At 39.2% G+C, this 16528-nt stretch overlaps 2 protein-coding genes across 2 annotated transcripts in view; both read left to right on the plus strand.

Moving 5' to 3' along the window:
* Positions 1-16528, plus strand: part of LOC140950299 (uncharacterized) — a 176650-nt gene that overhangs the window by 51890 nt on the left and 108232 nt on the right. The window lies entirely within an intron of this gene.
* LOC140950276 (uncharacterized) overlaps positions 10041-16528 on the plus strand; it is a 120226-nt gene continuing 113738 nt past the window's right edge. The window contains exon 1 of the mRNA XM_073399494.1: positions 10041-10280. Coding sequence (XP_073255595.1) covers positions 10229-10280 — 52 coding nt within the window. The 5' untranslated portion in view covers positions 10041-10228. The remainder of the gene's footprint in view (positions 10281-16528) is intronic.

Raw genomic sequence — 16528 nt, forward strand, 5'->3', positions numbered from 1 at the left:
CCATTGCCGCTGACTCGTCTCTCCGTCCTTTTTCTTTCTTTGTTTGGAGAAGTGGCTGTTGCCTAAAAAATTATAGGCCTTCCCTTTTAATTGGGGGTGAAATTTTCTGTTTCCCTTGCTCGAACCATAACTTGAGCGTCCCCCGTACTTGTCACCGCGGGAATTCGTGGAATGCGGCGGGCGAACCTTCTTAGTTAACTTGTTGGCTTCGGAAATCCTTAGCAAGTTTGGAGAGGTCGCCAAACAACAAATCCGAAGAGCCTTCAACAGTGGACGAGTTGCAGAGTGCTGCATAATCTTTATGCAATTCCTTCTTCATTGCCACGCGCCGCGAGTGGTTAACCTCGTGGTTGAATTGAAGCGCCATTGTGATAACGTCTGTCAAGAGGGTAATCAGATCTCTATCTGGCTGTACTTTGCAAGAACCAAATCGGTAGCCTTGGTCATGGCTATTACGGAGCCGATGAGTGCATTTTGCCCCTTCTGCGATCTAGCATCTTGTGCTTTCATTGTGGCGGACAGCTGGCTCCAAATTAGTTGTTTAACCTTAGGCGTTCTCAAGCTGTTGATGTTTTCCGGCCGTGTATATTTGTCTAGCTTCGCCATGATCTTGTCATCGGGCATCTTTTCTGACAAAAGTCCGTTAAAAATGCCCGCCAGACCTTCATGAATTGGCGGGGCGGTTTTCTCTCTGACCGAGAGATCTTGAGCGAGCTCTTGTAAAAAAGCGTCGCCTGTCCTAGGCGCTGCTTACGGTCCCTGGTCTTAGAGTCCAGGATGGCAGATAGACTGGCTTCCATATCTACTCCTTCATGATCAGGGTCTTCGACTGCTTCGGCAGGGGCGGTTTCACCGTCCTCCTCCGACTCTAGATCGCGACCGCTCAACAGCAGACTGACGTTTTCGTTAAGTTTTGTCATCTGACCCACGAATGGAGCCATAGCAGCCGTAAACAGGTTCGCAAGTTCTGTATTCGCGGAGGCCTTCTCCGACGATTGACCCTGTTCGGCAGTGATATTCACCCCAACGTCGTCCGGGGTTTGTGGCATATTTTGAGCCGTGGTCGCTTAATTACTGGCCCTAACTACGTTAGCGCCTGAGCCTGAGCTACCTGGGTGTAACTGAGACCAACTACGTTAGCCTCTCCAGCTATACGTGTAAGAAAACCAAAGAAATTCTGGTGTTATCCGAAGAACGAACTTTACGCGTTGAGCGCGAATCGTGCAATGACTTGCGCAAGCGCTGTGCTATCTCGTGGGATCTCCGCCTTCTGGTCATGTGATAGAATTAGTATTCGTGTAAATACGGTAAGCGGTATTACTATGCTATTAAGCACGCACCGCTCTCAAATAAGCGCCGCATTTTTGGAGAAAAAGTTAATAAGCGCCGCGGTGCTAATTGGCGTAAATTCAGTACATTTCCTTACGCACTGTGAAACTTAACGTTTACAAATAAATTGCTTGTAAACGACACTGTGTAACAGTATTTTTCTAAAAAAGCAATATTTATTTCGAGACGGTTAAGCAAACCCTTGACTTCGTCTCGGATTTGCATAACTGTCACGAATTCTCCCAACCCCTTGAGTGTTTATATCAGGCTATGCAAACACAGGGAAAAAGTTTTCTGTTGCTTTTATAAAATAACTTTCCCGAGAAAAAAGAAAAACTCTTTGTTTAGGTTACTGATTAAAAGAGAAATTCTTACCAGTCGCGAAGTCTTGTAGACGAAGCTTAATGTACGTGTAATCAGTTCTTGTTTTGCAGTAAAGTGCTTTCCAAAAAAGGGTTTTTCTCACTTAAAATGTCAGCTTAAGCGAAAAAAAAAATTGGCACAGCATGTTTTCAAAGATTTTCCAAGTTTTATCCGACGAGGGAATGGTAAATAAAGTAAATTTGTCGAGTTTTTAACTCAAAAACATTTTAAAATTCGTGCATGTGTGATTAGCGCGCGAAGAGCAAAACATCTTGACTCCACACATGTTTACATACTCTCATGCAAGCACATCTCTCGGCCAATCAGAGCGCGCGCATACTATCTTAGTTATTTATAAACGTTGTTATCAGCTGTACAGTAGTCTTTAGGGCCTGTTTACATGGAGGTGGGGGACCCCAGATAGGCCAGGTAACATGCCGCGGGTCACCACACCTATCATGTAAACGTGATCAAATTAAAATGTGGACAGGCGGGTTACCCACCAAAGCGGGTTACCTCACCTACCTGGGGTTCCCCACCTTCATGTAAACAGGCCCTTAATGCATCGCCTATTTGAGGGCGGCGCTTAAAACCATAGTAATACCTCTTAGTGCCGTTTTGACGCGAATAAGCGCCGCGGCGCTTATTAAATTTCCCCAAATGCAGCGCCTATTTGAGTAATCACTGTAATTTGTAACTTAAGAGTTTATTACACTTAGAACAAAATGTTATTGCATTTAGGGCTTTATTACATTTAGGATCGACAAAATGTTATTACATTTAGGACTATATTACATTTTCATTATTTTAAAGTTTATGCTGTTGTCTCTGGTAGCATTTCCTCTCGATTTCTACTAGTCTTCTTTCACTGGAAAAGTGAATTTACGTCATTACGGTTATGGAATTGATGAGATCATCCACGAAGAAAATAATTATTGGTCGAGGTAGTGAGTTATGGCGGGTGGGATTGTTTATTATTTGGGGTCCTTAGCTAGGATGGGGTTGCAAAAGAGAAAGTTCCTTATTTCAGACGTCTAGAGGTTGGCATCACTCTGTTTGCTTCAACAGTAATGTATATGGATTGTATGCATGCGGTGATGCTGAAGCATGCCTCAGTTCATTTCACTTTTATCTCAGTATGGCTACCTTATTTAGCGAAAAACGACGAACAGTAAATAAAATATATTTTGAAAGTGTTTGTGAGTAAATTGCATACTCATTGAAAAGATGCCTTGGCCAGTTTTTAAGAGGTTATATTACGTTCTTGGAATGTGCAATTGTACAGCCAGGTCGCATTCCATGTTCTTTACCTTAAATAGAGGTATCGCGTGATGGGATTTAAGAGAGCCTACATGCTGTCTTGGCATGAAATTCTTCCATAACTTCCCTGCCTTTGACCAGCTGTGTCCAAGTTTCACTTGAACGCCTTTGAGTCTGATAACACCCTTCGCTTGAGCAGCTGTTGGTTCGTAGGACTACACAGGAGCAACCATGTTGCTGTTTTTGTATTTTCTACCTTTTTCCTTATTCTGCCATCAACCAGGTTAGTGCATAGTGCAAGGTTTGAATTTGAATAGCTGAAAGGACTCGTAACTATCAACCATATGCTCCATTTAACACCCCTAATTAACAGACCCAGTGAAACCCTACCCAATGGTTTATTAAGTCTACCCAGCGAAATTTTGCCTCCCCGATACCCGACGAATAGTTTGTTTCTACCCGGCTGATTTTTTTGCGTCCCCGGTCAATTTCTATTATTACTTCTAGACGACCATATATTTTATTGTTCATATTTGTTTATAGAAGCACAAATATAAAACATTATTACCATTGACAAAACTAAAATACGGAGTGCACAGGTAATCAAACTGGCATAAAAAAAGTGTAAATCGTTTAATTAGTTCTTCTCGATACAGCAATAATTTTATGTAAAAGGTGTTCAAAGTTGCAGTAAAGATGTACGGCCTGTCACCCTTTTCCACTTTTATGGGAAGTACACAACTAAGAAGAAAAACCTAGTGAAAAATAAACCAAGCAATACGGTGACGTTTTCTCCGAGAACCCAGTGAAGATATAGATTCTACTGGGTCTGTTATAGAGGGGTGTGTATTACATGACTTCAAAAAGTCCGGTAATTTCGGTGAAAATGTCCATCGGATGAAGATGAGTACCATTTGTTTCCTTCTTTTCTCGCGCATTAAAATTTAAATGGAGACTCAGTATCCGCCGCCGCGAAAAGCCTGGCACCGATGAAACCTTGTAAACACTGATATAGGTCATAGATAATAGAAGACGTATTACAGGCCACTGCCGTAACAGAAAAGTTAAACGTATTCCGCAATTTTATTTTTTCCTGTGGAAAGCACAGAAAAAGGGCTACACGTGTTCCATGATCCTAACCGAAATTTCCGATTTTACTTTTTGAAAACGGAAACGCCTGCTGTGTATCGTAAGCCGAGACCGGCGGCAAGAAAGTCAAAACATTAAACTCTGCTTAGCACTTCGATGGCTGTTTGATGTTAAACGTTTTGTAACTCTCTGACTTGTTAGTTTGATTTCCACTTCGACAGATCCGTTCGACAATTGCTAGTCAAACTCGAGCCTTTAACCGACCAGCACAAACCCAGATTCTTTCGGGTAGGGTCTTAAAACAGCTGTAACTGGAAGTTACGTAGATACGTGGGCTGTTAGAGAAACTGAAAACGGAATGAAAGCATGTTTTCAGCTAAATCCGGACCTAGATTCTAGGTAGGAAGTTTTCCAAATGGGAAGATTTTAATCGATTCATGTGATCTATTGAAGCTTACTCGATCTTGAAGCGGAATGATGCCCGAAGCAAAGAAGATGATTAGAGTTATATTACGACTTTTTTGGTATGACTTATCTTATATCCAATACTCTTCCAAGGATCCTTGCTGTTCCCTCTAGCCTGCGTAAAACAGCCTAGCTGTTCCCGAGAGGCATACTCATTTCTGTAGCAGCTCTAGTTCCTTGGCAACGTTTAGCACCTGTAACCATTACCGCAGGCTGGTTGACACCATTCCAAGGGCGCCAAGGGCTTCCTCACACTTCAAATCCTTTTGAGCTCCCTCTTCAAATCCTGTACTGTTGCGTGATTTACACAAAATAATGAAAAGTTTAGTAAGTCGTGTAAGGGCCACACTGTAAATGCGCAATTTGCGGCGTTTTTTTTTTTTTTTATAAGAAAGGACGTTTCGATTACGTTGCGCTCTTGGAATGCGGCAATTGCTTCACTCGATTCACACGTAGCCCCATTCGAACTGTTCGGGTGATCGTGATGACACGCGTGACATCACAGGCAGACCACCCTCTGTTAGTGGGGGCCGTTGTCAAATGACCGGCGAAAAAAACATGACACATGACTCAGTTAACATTTTCTTCAAACTTTTATTGAAAAATTTGCTTTAAATTCTGCATTTTGGAACAAATTATAGCCACCGTATTGTTCATATGAATTTCTTTATAAATAACAAAAGATCGTTGCTCAGATTTCAATCAACAACGGCCCTCACTAACAGACGGTGGTCTGCCTGTGGTGACATGTGATCCCATACATTTACTGTATTTCGTAACGCCCGCACTCGGTTTAATTTAAGTGATCGGAAGAAATGCTTCATAAAACACAGAATTTGGCACGTTTTGACCCAAATGTTGATATAATGTAAGAAAAATGAATTAAGATAACTTACCGTATTTTTTTAGTGTCGTGTTCTGCGATTTTGTGGTGTTTTCAGGCGTTTGAAACTGACACCAAAATCCAAAATTTGAAAATAACCTGACATTAGAGCAGAATGACCACGGAATACTCTTCGTGTTTACTCGTCATACCGTGCGCTGTGGGGAGGTGACAAGGCCGGGTTAATTGTCGTTAATTCGAATTTGATATGGCCGTTGTGATCGACCACTTTGGTCCACATCCAAGAGAGGATAAGGGGACAGAGAAGGCATCCCCCATACACACCCTATTCCATAGGTAATTCGTCTCGAGTTATTTTTAACACCGCAGATCTCAAGGGGTATTAGACAACAGCCAATCACATAGCGCGAATGTGTTCCGCGTGGATGACCCACGCTCAGAGGCACGCGTCCTTCGCGAATTGACGCAGAACAAAATGGCGGAAGACGCAGAGAGCTTTATTGCTATTCGTTTTGTCGACGAAAACGACTACAGAGAGATTTCTGCTAAAGCTGTGTCAGCGAAACGGAAATTAAAAAAGAATCGCCCTTCCTCTCTTGTATAGAGCTAATAGTACAGCAGGGAAATCCTTAACACACTGAATATTCTCTCAGGATCATTTATAATTTACAGTTTGAAGAGAGCAATTTCTGGTTTGATATTTATTCTTTGATTAGTCTTTTATTATTCAACAACAATAACACTTGGCGTCCTACTTGCTTTATTGTACAAACGACCGGTTTCAATAGACCGGCGAAATTTCTCATTTTATTAAAGTCCTGGGGTTACGACAACCTCGAGTTAAACTGATTTCACGGGTTGTCGAAGAGTCCAGCGATTCCCTTTTCCCAGGTGAGCACTGACTCATTTCGCTTCAATATTCAGGAATGCTCTCGATATCTTTACGCTTTCATTGCCTTTCGCCCGACATGTTTTGCACGGCGTTTAGTCATGCGAAGCCTCCACGAAACATCCACACAGCGCCCGCGGTAACTTTATCCCGACTCTAAAAATAACTCGAGACGAATTACCTATGGAATAGGGTGTATATGGGGGATTCCTTCTCTGTCCCCTTTATCCTCTCTTGTCCACATCCTATAGCCTGTGAACAGCAGACGTATTTCCGGTCGTCACTTTTCTTCCACCGCCGTGAACTAGAGGCGAAAAAACCGGATGCTCTCGCAGGCTACACATTAGACTGCGAGCAGTCTCTTATTTTTCTTTGCAAAGTTACTGTAAGAGAAACCCAAATACGCGAGTGGCGAAGCCGCGAGCCGCGATAAACGAGGGCGTTAGCCTAAGAAGAAAAAATAAGAGACTGCTGACTCTTTTGTTCTGTCTGGGGACAACGAAGCTGTCAAGCTAATCATTAATTAACCAATTACTGGTAAACCCCATTAACTTGAAATGATTTATAAATAGAACATAAACAACTGAAAAATTTTACTTTTTTTAAATCCGGTAAGATTGCCTTGAATTCCTTTCCCTTGAGGAAATTTACAGCAGTTTCCTTCTGTAAGATATCCTTAAACGTTGTAGATAACAAGCGATTACCGCTAGGTTCATAATTGTTGGTAGTTAGTTGTGACGCGTGATTATTTTTATCGCTTGCATCTCCACCACAGACCAGTCATTGATGTGTCAACAGCTGTAAAACTGACCCATCGGTTACTCCGTTTCTGGGCTGACGGAGAGTTTGTTTGCAACAAAAGAGTCCGCAGTCAGTCTTTTCTCGTCTGGTCCTAATACCTTATTGTAACATAACGTCGTGGTTTGCAATCGCGCTGGCTGAGAACTAAACGGATTTTAAATAAGAGAAAAGGCGGACTGCAAGCAGTCTAGCTACACATCCCATGACGATGGCGATTTGGGGGCGTCAGTGTGGTCATTAGAGGCAAGCAATCTCGACCATTTTTGGCATCGACTTTCGCAAAATATCTGGCTTTGATTTTCCGGACTAGGTGGCGTGGGACGCGTGGAAGTGGGAGAAAATGGGCAAAATTCAGAAGGCGTTGTTCTGCGGCCGGCCGCCGAATTTGCAAGCCTTGTCCTTTTATTTAACAATTGTTCCATGAGCACGCGCTGGATATGAGGTGGTAAATAGCCAACGAGGCGCGTAGCGCGGAGTTGGCTACAACTATCTCATATCCAACAAGCGCGAATGGACTCATTGTTTTATCAAATTTTTTTAAACTCCAAACGTCTGGTTATTACAACTGAATTTTAGTAATTTTCATTTTAAATATTACAAAACGACCGGATATTAATATAACTTATGGTAAACCAAGGGAAAATCACATGACATGTGCGCTGTTTGCGAACTTCATTGAATGAAAAACTGAAAGGGAAGGACGCTGTGCTTAAATTATTCTCGACAAGTTCTGTTTTCGCTTTCCCTCGCTGTGACTGTGGAATTTGACCCTGGACAGGTCGACCTGATGGCTCTTCAATTTCGTTTTATTCCTCCGCTGAATCGGAGCTGCACAGAGACCCAACTTCATTAATCAATTTGTTGTTGTTGTTGTTCAATGGAAAGCCGCTCGTTGTGGGATTCACTTGAGACCCGTTATGGTCCGTTATGGACTTGCGAAATTGTTAAGAGGTGTAAAAGCTCTTCAAACACGCAAAAAATCTGCAAATAGTTTTGAAAACTTACTCCTGCATGGACTTGCAAGCCATTCTGAAAGGTAAACTTTGTTGCTGTGGTTGTTGTTTGACTTACGGAATTTATATGGAAACTTCGGAGTAACATTAAAAAGTTTCAAACCAAAATTTGTTGTTTTTTTGTCGTTGCCGGTTTAGTGTTTTCTGTTTTTTTTTTCTGTTGTTTCGTCGGTAGAAAGCTCGCGAAATCTACTTTTTTTCCGCCGCTTTTTCCGTGAGAAATTTTGTTGTTTTCCATATAAGGTCAAACTAAGGTATATGAGCTGATAACCGAGATTGAATGGCTGAGTATTATAATTAACAATTAATGAATGAGGCTGAGTATCTTATGAAGAATTATGGAGATCGAGGAGGGTGTTATCCGTCGAGGCCGTAGGCCGAGGCGGATAACACCCTCCGCCGTATCTCCATAATTCTTCATATGATACGAAAGCCGAATTCAATAATTGTTTTATTATTCATTCAAAATAATTCCTAGTTTAAAAACATGGCTAAAACATGCTTACCTCCATCGATCCTATCGATGTTATGTTCATCTTTGATAGTGCACGTTTGAGTTTGTCCAGCTCCCCAAATATTCTCCAAATAGCAGATGTCGCCCTTCGAGTTGTCTTCTTGCTGTTCTTACCATGTTTTTAGCTATTTTTTCGCCTAGTTCTTACTCTTCATGACACGAGTGAAACGTCCGCCATTTTTTGTTTTCACAACCAAAACAACTCAACCTCGTCCCCAGATCTTCTCGGTTAACGGTACCCTAACCTGCACGAACGCTGCATTTTTGACGTCATTTCCTCGTTAAACACAAAATGCTTCCAAGTTTGGTCTTCAGTAACTGGTTATGGTGAATTATGCGTGTGCTTTTAGCCAATCAGAATCGAGGAAATATTTTGAATGAATAATGAGAAGAATTGAGCAGATTGAGGAGGGTGTTATCTACAGAGGCCGAAGGCCCAGGTGGATAACACCCTCCGAGATCTGCTTAATTCTTCATATCCTACGAAAGCCGAATTCATTGACTGCTTTTTTATTCATTCAAGATATTTCCTAGTTAGAAACATAGCTAAAACATGCTTACCTGCGTCGACGTTAAGTTTATCTTCGATAGTGTACGTTTTGTCCAGCTCCGCAAATATTATCCAAATAGCAGATGTCGCTCTCCGAGTTATCTTCTTGCTGTTTTTGCTATATTTTTTAGCCATTATTTCGCCTAGTTCCAGCTGTAGTTCTTACTCCTGAAACGAGTGAAGTGTCCGCCATTTTATTTTTCACAACGAAAACAACTCAACCACGTCCCCAGGTCTTCTCGGTTAACGGTGCATTAACCTGTAGAAGGCTGCATTTTTGACGTCATTTTCTCGTTAAACACAAAATTCTTCCAAATTTGGTCTTCAGTAACTGGTTATGTTGAATTATGCGTGTGCTTTCAGCTAATCAGAATTGGGGAAATATTTTGAATGAATAATAATACTAACACGTATTAGTCGGGGTTGTCAGTTTCAAGCGACTGAAAAAGCCACAAATCGCAGAACACGACACTAAAAACATACGGTAAGTTATCTTTACTTATATTCTGGGTAGAACGTATTTCGTAGAGCGCTCAAATCATTTAATTGAAGAGCATTGACTATTCATAATCGTAGGAGTTCAGGCTTCAGGAGTAATCATTGATCGTTTATTGCGACATGACAGTGCTGTTTCGTATTGTCCGAAATTGTAGGACCACACTCATCAGGCAACTTCAACGATTATCTTTATTCTTTTTTCTTACATTATATCAACATTTGGGAACAAAAAGGGAAAAAATCTGTGTTTTATGAAGCATTTCTACCGATCACTTGAATCAAGCCGAGTTCAGGCGTTGCGAAACACAGTAAACGTATGAGATCAAATGTCGCGTGTAAGATCATGATCCCTCGAACAGTTCGGATGGTGCGCCTGTGCTCGATCCCATTCCTTCAGAGACATCATGGGGCAATGGAGAATGGAGACTATGTGTTAGTTTGGCATAACGTTTTCGGTACTGTGTACTTCCTGCAGGAAGTACCCAGTATTGAATACATGTTTGTGGCTGCGTTCAAGTTCCATCGACCATCTTACAAGTTGTGATGTCTGGATAAAGATCCTAATTATTTGAGCTGCTAATACGTTAGTTCTAACGACTTCAAGGGAGCAACCATGTTGGTGGTTGTCTATTTTATATCTTTGTTCCTATTCTGCCATCGATCAGGTTAGTGCATATAGCTCAAATAACTGAAAGGGTCATACTAACAACCAATATTTTAACCTCAGTTTTTTTTATGTGATATTTTCGTCACAGTACGAACACAAGATAGTCTTAGAACCAGAATTTATGAAAAAAGAAGACCAGTCAGAGGGGGGTACATAGCAAGGAAGCAATTCTTAGCAAAGCGTTACTTTAAACTAATGAGGAGACTTTTTTTCGAGCTGAAATCAACAATTCACTTAAAAGTTTTTGTTTTGAAGCTTTTGAACATTGTCTGTATCCCAATGCTGTTACACATAAAACTAGATCGGGGTTTACTGATGACTGTAAGAGTGTCAAAAGCAGAAAATTGTGTATATTAGCTTACATGTTTTTTGAAACAGGGGCGAGATCTCCATGCAGAACTTCAATAACTTGTAGTTAATGTAAGCTTATCATGTAAGCTTATAGGTGTATGAATAATATTGACAAATTGTATAAGACATTTGAACCTCCACTTACAGTGTAGGGCCACTTTTATTGTTCCTGGTTGGTTAAAAAAATTATCAACTAACAATTAACAATTAACCACTATTTTGAGCCCTCGAGGTGGCCATTGTGGATAGCTTTAAATTTATTTATAAAATAACTGAGATAGTATGCGTGATCTGATCGGTCAAAAACCTATGGTTTATTATACCAGTAAACCCGTAGAAAAAGGCATCCGGACCACGAGCCATAAACAAAACTGGCTATTGATCTGCAAACAATGATTTTAGAAAAGCTAAAAAACAGAACAAGTTACTTACCCTGAGCCCTTCTTAATATCAAAAGCATTGGTTTCCACATTTTATTACTGCCATAGCTTTAGAAGTAATAAAGTACAAAGCTGGAAAGCAGTTTACATTTCATGACGATGCCAAATCGCAGAGAAAGACAACAACTGTGTGAATTTCTGGTGTAGATAGTCTCCAGGAAAACTTAACCATGTGCCAACCAGCAACAAAACAGATAGTTTTAGCATTCTTGATTTATTTTATGGCAAAATTAAATTCCTTAATGAAAGAAATTGTTCCAAAAAGAGATCTCTGATCAAGACATGGTACAAAATCGGCGGCTGTAGGTTGTAAACAAGCTACCAACAATGACGAAAGATGTCAGAGTTTCGGGCTGGTTTTTTCCAACATTTGCGCAAATTAGTCGGTGATATTGATGCCATAACCTACCTCAAACCACCTGACTTTACAAATCGACAAATATTAACGCAAATATGTGGCTATGGCAAAGAAACCTTTCTCCACCACTGACATATTTCCATCTGTCGCAGTACGTGCATATAAAGTTACATGCGACAACTTCGCAAATGCAGCCACGTTGTTACTGCAGCATTTCTTAATCATAATAAAGTCCAGAAAACAGATCTTAAACCACTGCGGCTTGTAAAATGTGAATGAAGTCCTCCATTACAATAGCTGCCAGTTCCGTCTGTAAGCATGAAATTCTTACGGATCGACTCAACAAAATAGAGCTGTGTACACTCTGATGTTCAATTAATTTCTACTTCTGTATAGTAAACAAACCATGGACGTATTCTTTCATTGTACGTTCGCATGAATAAATGTTGACTTTTCCTGTAAAACAGCTTTCATAAGTTATAATGTAATGAGTGCAAAAACTCGCTGCTGTTTGTTGTTTGACTGAACTGAGTTTTGAGAAAGTTCAGCGCTATTAAATCGTGAGTCATGATTGGCTTATGATGACTTTAGAGAGAAGACATGACTTGATCACAGTACTAAAACCATATTTTTTTTTTACCTAAAACACTCCATTCTACTAAAAGTTATTTTATAAAAGCAATAGACCACACTTTCTATGGGTTTACTGGCATGATAACCCACTAGGGATGTTGGGAGACTACTTGAAAAGCTCAGCTCGTGATTTACAAGCTTTTCTCGTGTTCTCCCAACATCCCGCGTGGGTTATCACACCAGTAAACCCATAGAAAGTGTGGTCTATTGCTTAAATGTACTCATTCAATAATGCCTGCTATGATGATTTTAGTCTGAAGTTTAGATGTTGTAGACCAGTGTGCAGTATGAACCATATTGTTCTTGTCTGCACAACAGGCTTCCTAGAACCAGGTGTACAATAGTAACTGTTAAACCATGGGCAAACCCATAACCCACCTTTATTTCATGGTTCGCTGGACCTACAGTGTATAGCCTTCCCCAAATTTTGAGAGTTTTTTTATGCAACTAGGAAAGCTTCTTGACATTCATCCAACTTCCTTTTTGAGTTAATTTTTATTGGTTTATCCAGATTCAAAATTGTTTTTTCTTACTGCCCACAAATAGCAAAGGCTAGTCTAGGTGGGCAGTGTCTATATAAAACAAAATATGCACTCCAAAAGTTATATAAGCTTATATAAGTTGTACAAAAGGTAAAGAAAAGTTACGTCAAAAAAGAAAATGAACAGCAACAACAATTAAACAATGCTGAGATTAACTGGAATACAGAATATAAATCAGAAGCTACAAGTACAGTACGTTCTTAATTATGGATGATTTTGAATATGCTGCATTTTTCCTAATAAGGTAGGAAGATCAGAATAGTCATTTATCTGTGAAAGGATTTGAGGTAAGCAGTCATGTATTTTCTTTTAAAAGCTATGTTTTGGGAGATTTCTAATACTCAGAGGTATGCAATTTCATATTTTGGTTCCCAAAATGTGTGTTCGCCACAAGTTTACATAACAAAATCATGCCGTCAAATCTCTGAAATCTGGTAGCGCATGAACTAGCCTCTTATACAATGTACTTTTTAAATCACGTCAATGGTAAGAATTTATTCTCGGGCATAATTTGTGTTATTTTTGTCCTATTTATTCCAACTCTATATAATTCTGCAGTTTTTTACAGAATAATCTTACAAGTCCTGCACCTTTGATGATCATAGTGAAGGTTGGGCTTGGAAAACATAATCTTCCCAAACAAAATAAACCCAGTCGACCACCTAATAATACCACTGTTTTCTTATGAGGCTAATGTAATTGGACAGCGCCATATAATTTTATGCTATAAATGTACATAGTTTGAGCAGTTAACCTTAAATGACAATTGTTTTGGTCATTTTCGTTCCATATGGAATGATGCCTTTGTTAAGACCCATTTAGCTTTCAGTAAAGCTAAAAGTTGGTAAGTGGCAACATCATGCTCAAAGGTACAGATTTTTTTTCTGATGCTTTAATATTGTTTTGGGTATTCTGTCTAACCCTCAGACAGAGTTACAATCAAAGAAAGAGCAGTAACATTTTGAAGAAAAAATCCACTGCCTGTTCCGCTCCCTTAAAGGGTAGAATTTCTTAGGATAGAAATTTCCTTGTTCTTTTGCCATGTAGAAAGCTTTCTTTGTATGAAGCCACAATAGGTAGGTCAGGTTGAAAAAAATATTATACAATGGTTGCTTGAGTTAAAAGACTATGTACACGGTATTTTTCAGTATGGAAGCTTTCCGTGGAGAAGGGAAAGTGGCACTGATCTCAGTATATTTTTTCTTTTGTAATTTAAACTCATTTTCAAAGTCGTTACCATTTCCTGGTAAAAGGAAAATAAACTTGAACCAAGGTAAAATTAACTTTGAAGCGATACATAACAAATTTTATATTCATTTTTTTTTTCTTCTCCTGATGAGACAATGTTCTAGCCGGTACATTTTTTTGGCCTTAATACCCTGGTAATTAAAAATAGTGAGTTAACTTCCATCTCCTCTTTTGGAGAGATTTGTATTTCACTGAATGCAGAGTATGTGGAACTTTGTTGGGAGTTAGGCTGACTTACAATTACCTTTTCTTTTCATGCTTAACTGATCAGGATATTCAGTATTGCTTAGCACCAGAATATGTATACATTGTAGCTTTTCTGCCTTTTTGTTGGCTTTTTTTTGTATTCTTTTCACTTTTAAAAGCTTGTTCTTTGCTTTAGTGTTAGGTTCCAAATTTATTACCTATCTAGGAATAATTGCATTTTACTATTGAATCTACTTGTAGCTGCCACATGGCCCCGGTATGCAATTTCGCATTCGGGCCACTGCCAACTTTAAGAATCTCTGTAAAACTTTCTTTACACCAGCAGAAATAGAAAAATCTTTAAACCTTTGGTTACCTTTTGTTTTTATTTCTCTATTTTAAACATTAATCTCTGTGTACCAGTTCATCATATTGCCCATATTTTTCTTTCCTCATCAAGTCTTGGGTGGTGGTAGGTGTCATTTTTCCTTTTGGTCAAGAGGGGGCCGGGGTTAATTGTAGAAAATTCCATGTGATATGGGGATATTTAAAAAATGCCTCTTGACACACTCAGCTTCCATTGTTGTTGTTGTTTTTTTAATTGGATGGTATTAAGCAAAGCGATACAAGTGAGGTGCATTTTATTGTGAAAAACTTATAAAACTGTTAATAACTTGAGCTACATGTACTTCAGTGTATTACTTCCTTAGATTGTACTAGGCTTATTGGTTGACTTGAAAAACCAAAATAATCCGTGGGCAACCAAAACATTAGTCTTGCGTCTTGCGGTTGCCTTAAGGAAGTGTTATAATAACAGTATGACTAGTTTATGGTTGCCTTAAATACATGTACCATCAACAAATCATAATCAAGGTTGTGCTCAAAGCTTGTGACCATCTGAAGTGGGGTATTGTCTGTGAAGGCACTATACTCTATTGTTTTCAAATTAGAAGGTACATTGGTGTGTTGTATTGTGTGCCTGAGACCCTTTCCATGCAATTCATGTACATGTACATGTCTATTAAGGAAATAGGCTACTGTTACTTACACTGTACATGTATTGCATTTAAGGATTCTACAAAAAGTTAAGATTGACCAAGGGATCTACAAAACATAGTTGGATATGAGATAGCCAGCAAGTTGCAAAACTCTAAGTTGGCTATAACCACATGGAGAGCTTCTGATGTTATGTGAAATCTGAGTGAGCACAGACAGCCTAGATGTACTGAATGTCTCAATAATAATTACAAAAGTAAAATATAATTATCATAAAATATTCCCCCAGAATCCTTTGAGGCATTTTTCAAAAAGCTTTATAACTTTGACAATTTTATACGTAGAAGACTGACAGACCACAAAAAGATAACATGTGCCATAAAATATCATCCCATGTCACATCTAAAGTAATGACGTCACCAGTCACGTGACTATCGCCGAATTAGGTTTTTTGTTGCTATGACAAGATTTCATGAACGAGTTACATTTCTGTAAAAACAAATGACATATTTGAGGTTATAGATGTGTTGCGCATTTAAAAATAACCAGTTGATGTACAATATTTAAAATTTAAGGGGGTGATGAACATGAGAGAAAAAGTTGGGAGACTAGGCCGAGGGCTGTAGAGAGTCAACCTTTCATCACACGGCAGAGAAAATTTGCATTAAAGTAATGTTCTAGCTGATAATTTTTTCACGAACAAAAGAGGGACATGACATCATCATTCACCTGATCGAAGCGTTTTGAATGTTTTAGTTTGTTTTTAAAGTACCTTTTTTTGTCTTAAATTGGCAAGTTTGTGTTGTTTTCCTCATCAATTATTTACACTGTATTGTCTCTGAGTGATTATTATTCCGTTTTGAAAGCGAAAGCCGCAAACAAAAACAGAACCAGAAGTTTAAAAGTTGCGTAAATTGACCGATATTGCAAGTTGAAGTCCAAAGAGAGACCAACTTTTGAGATTTTTGTAAATCCTTTTTCAACTTGTTTGAAAGGGGCTAACAAGACATAAGTTAACAACTTAGTGGTTTGCAGGCTGTTATTAAGTTGTGTTTTTCTTTTCAGTAAGAGCAATTCCTATCTAATTCCTATCGACGTCTGAATCAACTAAATTCGACAGTTTCAAATTAAGTACGACTTTGCCGAATCTGCGACTGAAACAGTCGAAAATTCAACTTAGGTTGAAAAATTGGATTTAGAAGTCGCATACTTGCCGAATATAATGCATTAATTATAGAAACCCTTATCCATATTGGATAACAATTTTTTGTAGAGACTGGGAATTTTTGCAAAGACGAAGATAAATTTGGCACCATTATATCCGACGCCTGAATCAACTGTCATATTTAATTATTTTCAGCGACTAAAATAGGTGTTCGGCACTCATAAGAAGTTCCACGTTTGAAAGGGACCTAACATGACATAAGTTTCAGCTTAGTGGTTTGCAGGCTGTTATTAAGTTGTTTTTCTTTTCTTTTCAGTAAGAGCAATT

This window comes from Porites lutea, chromosome 10 (assembly GCF_958299795.1).
Source record: "Porites lutea chromosome 10, jaPorLute2.1, whole genome shotgun sequence".
NCBI lineage: Eukaryota > Metazoa > Cnidaria > Anthozoa > Scleractinia > Poritidae > Porites > Porites lutea.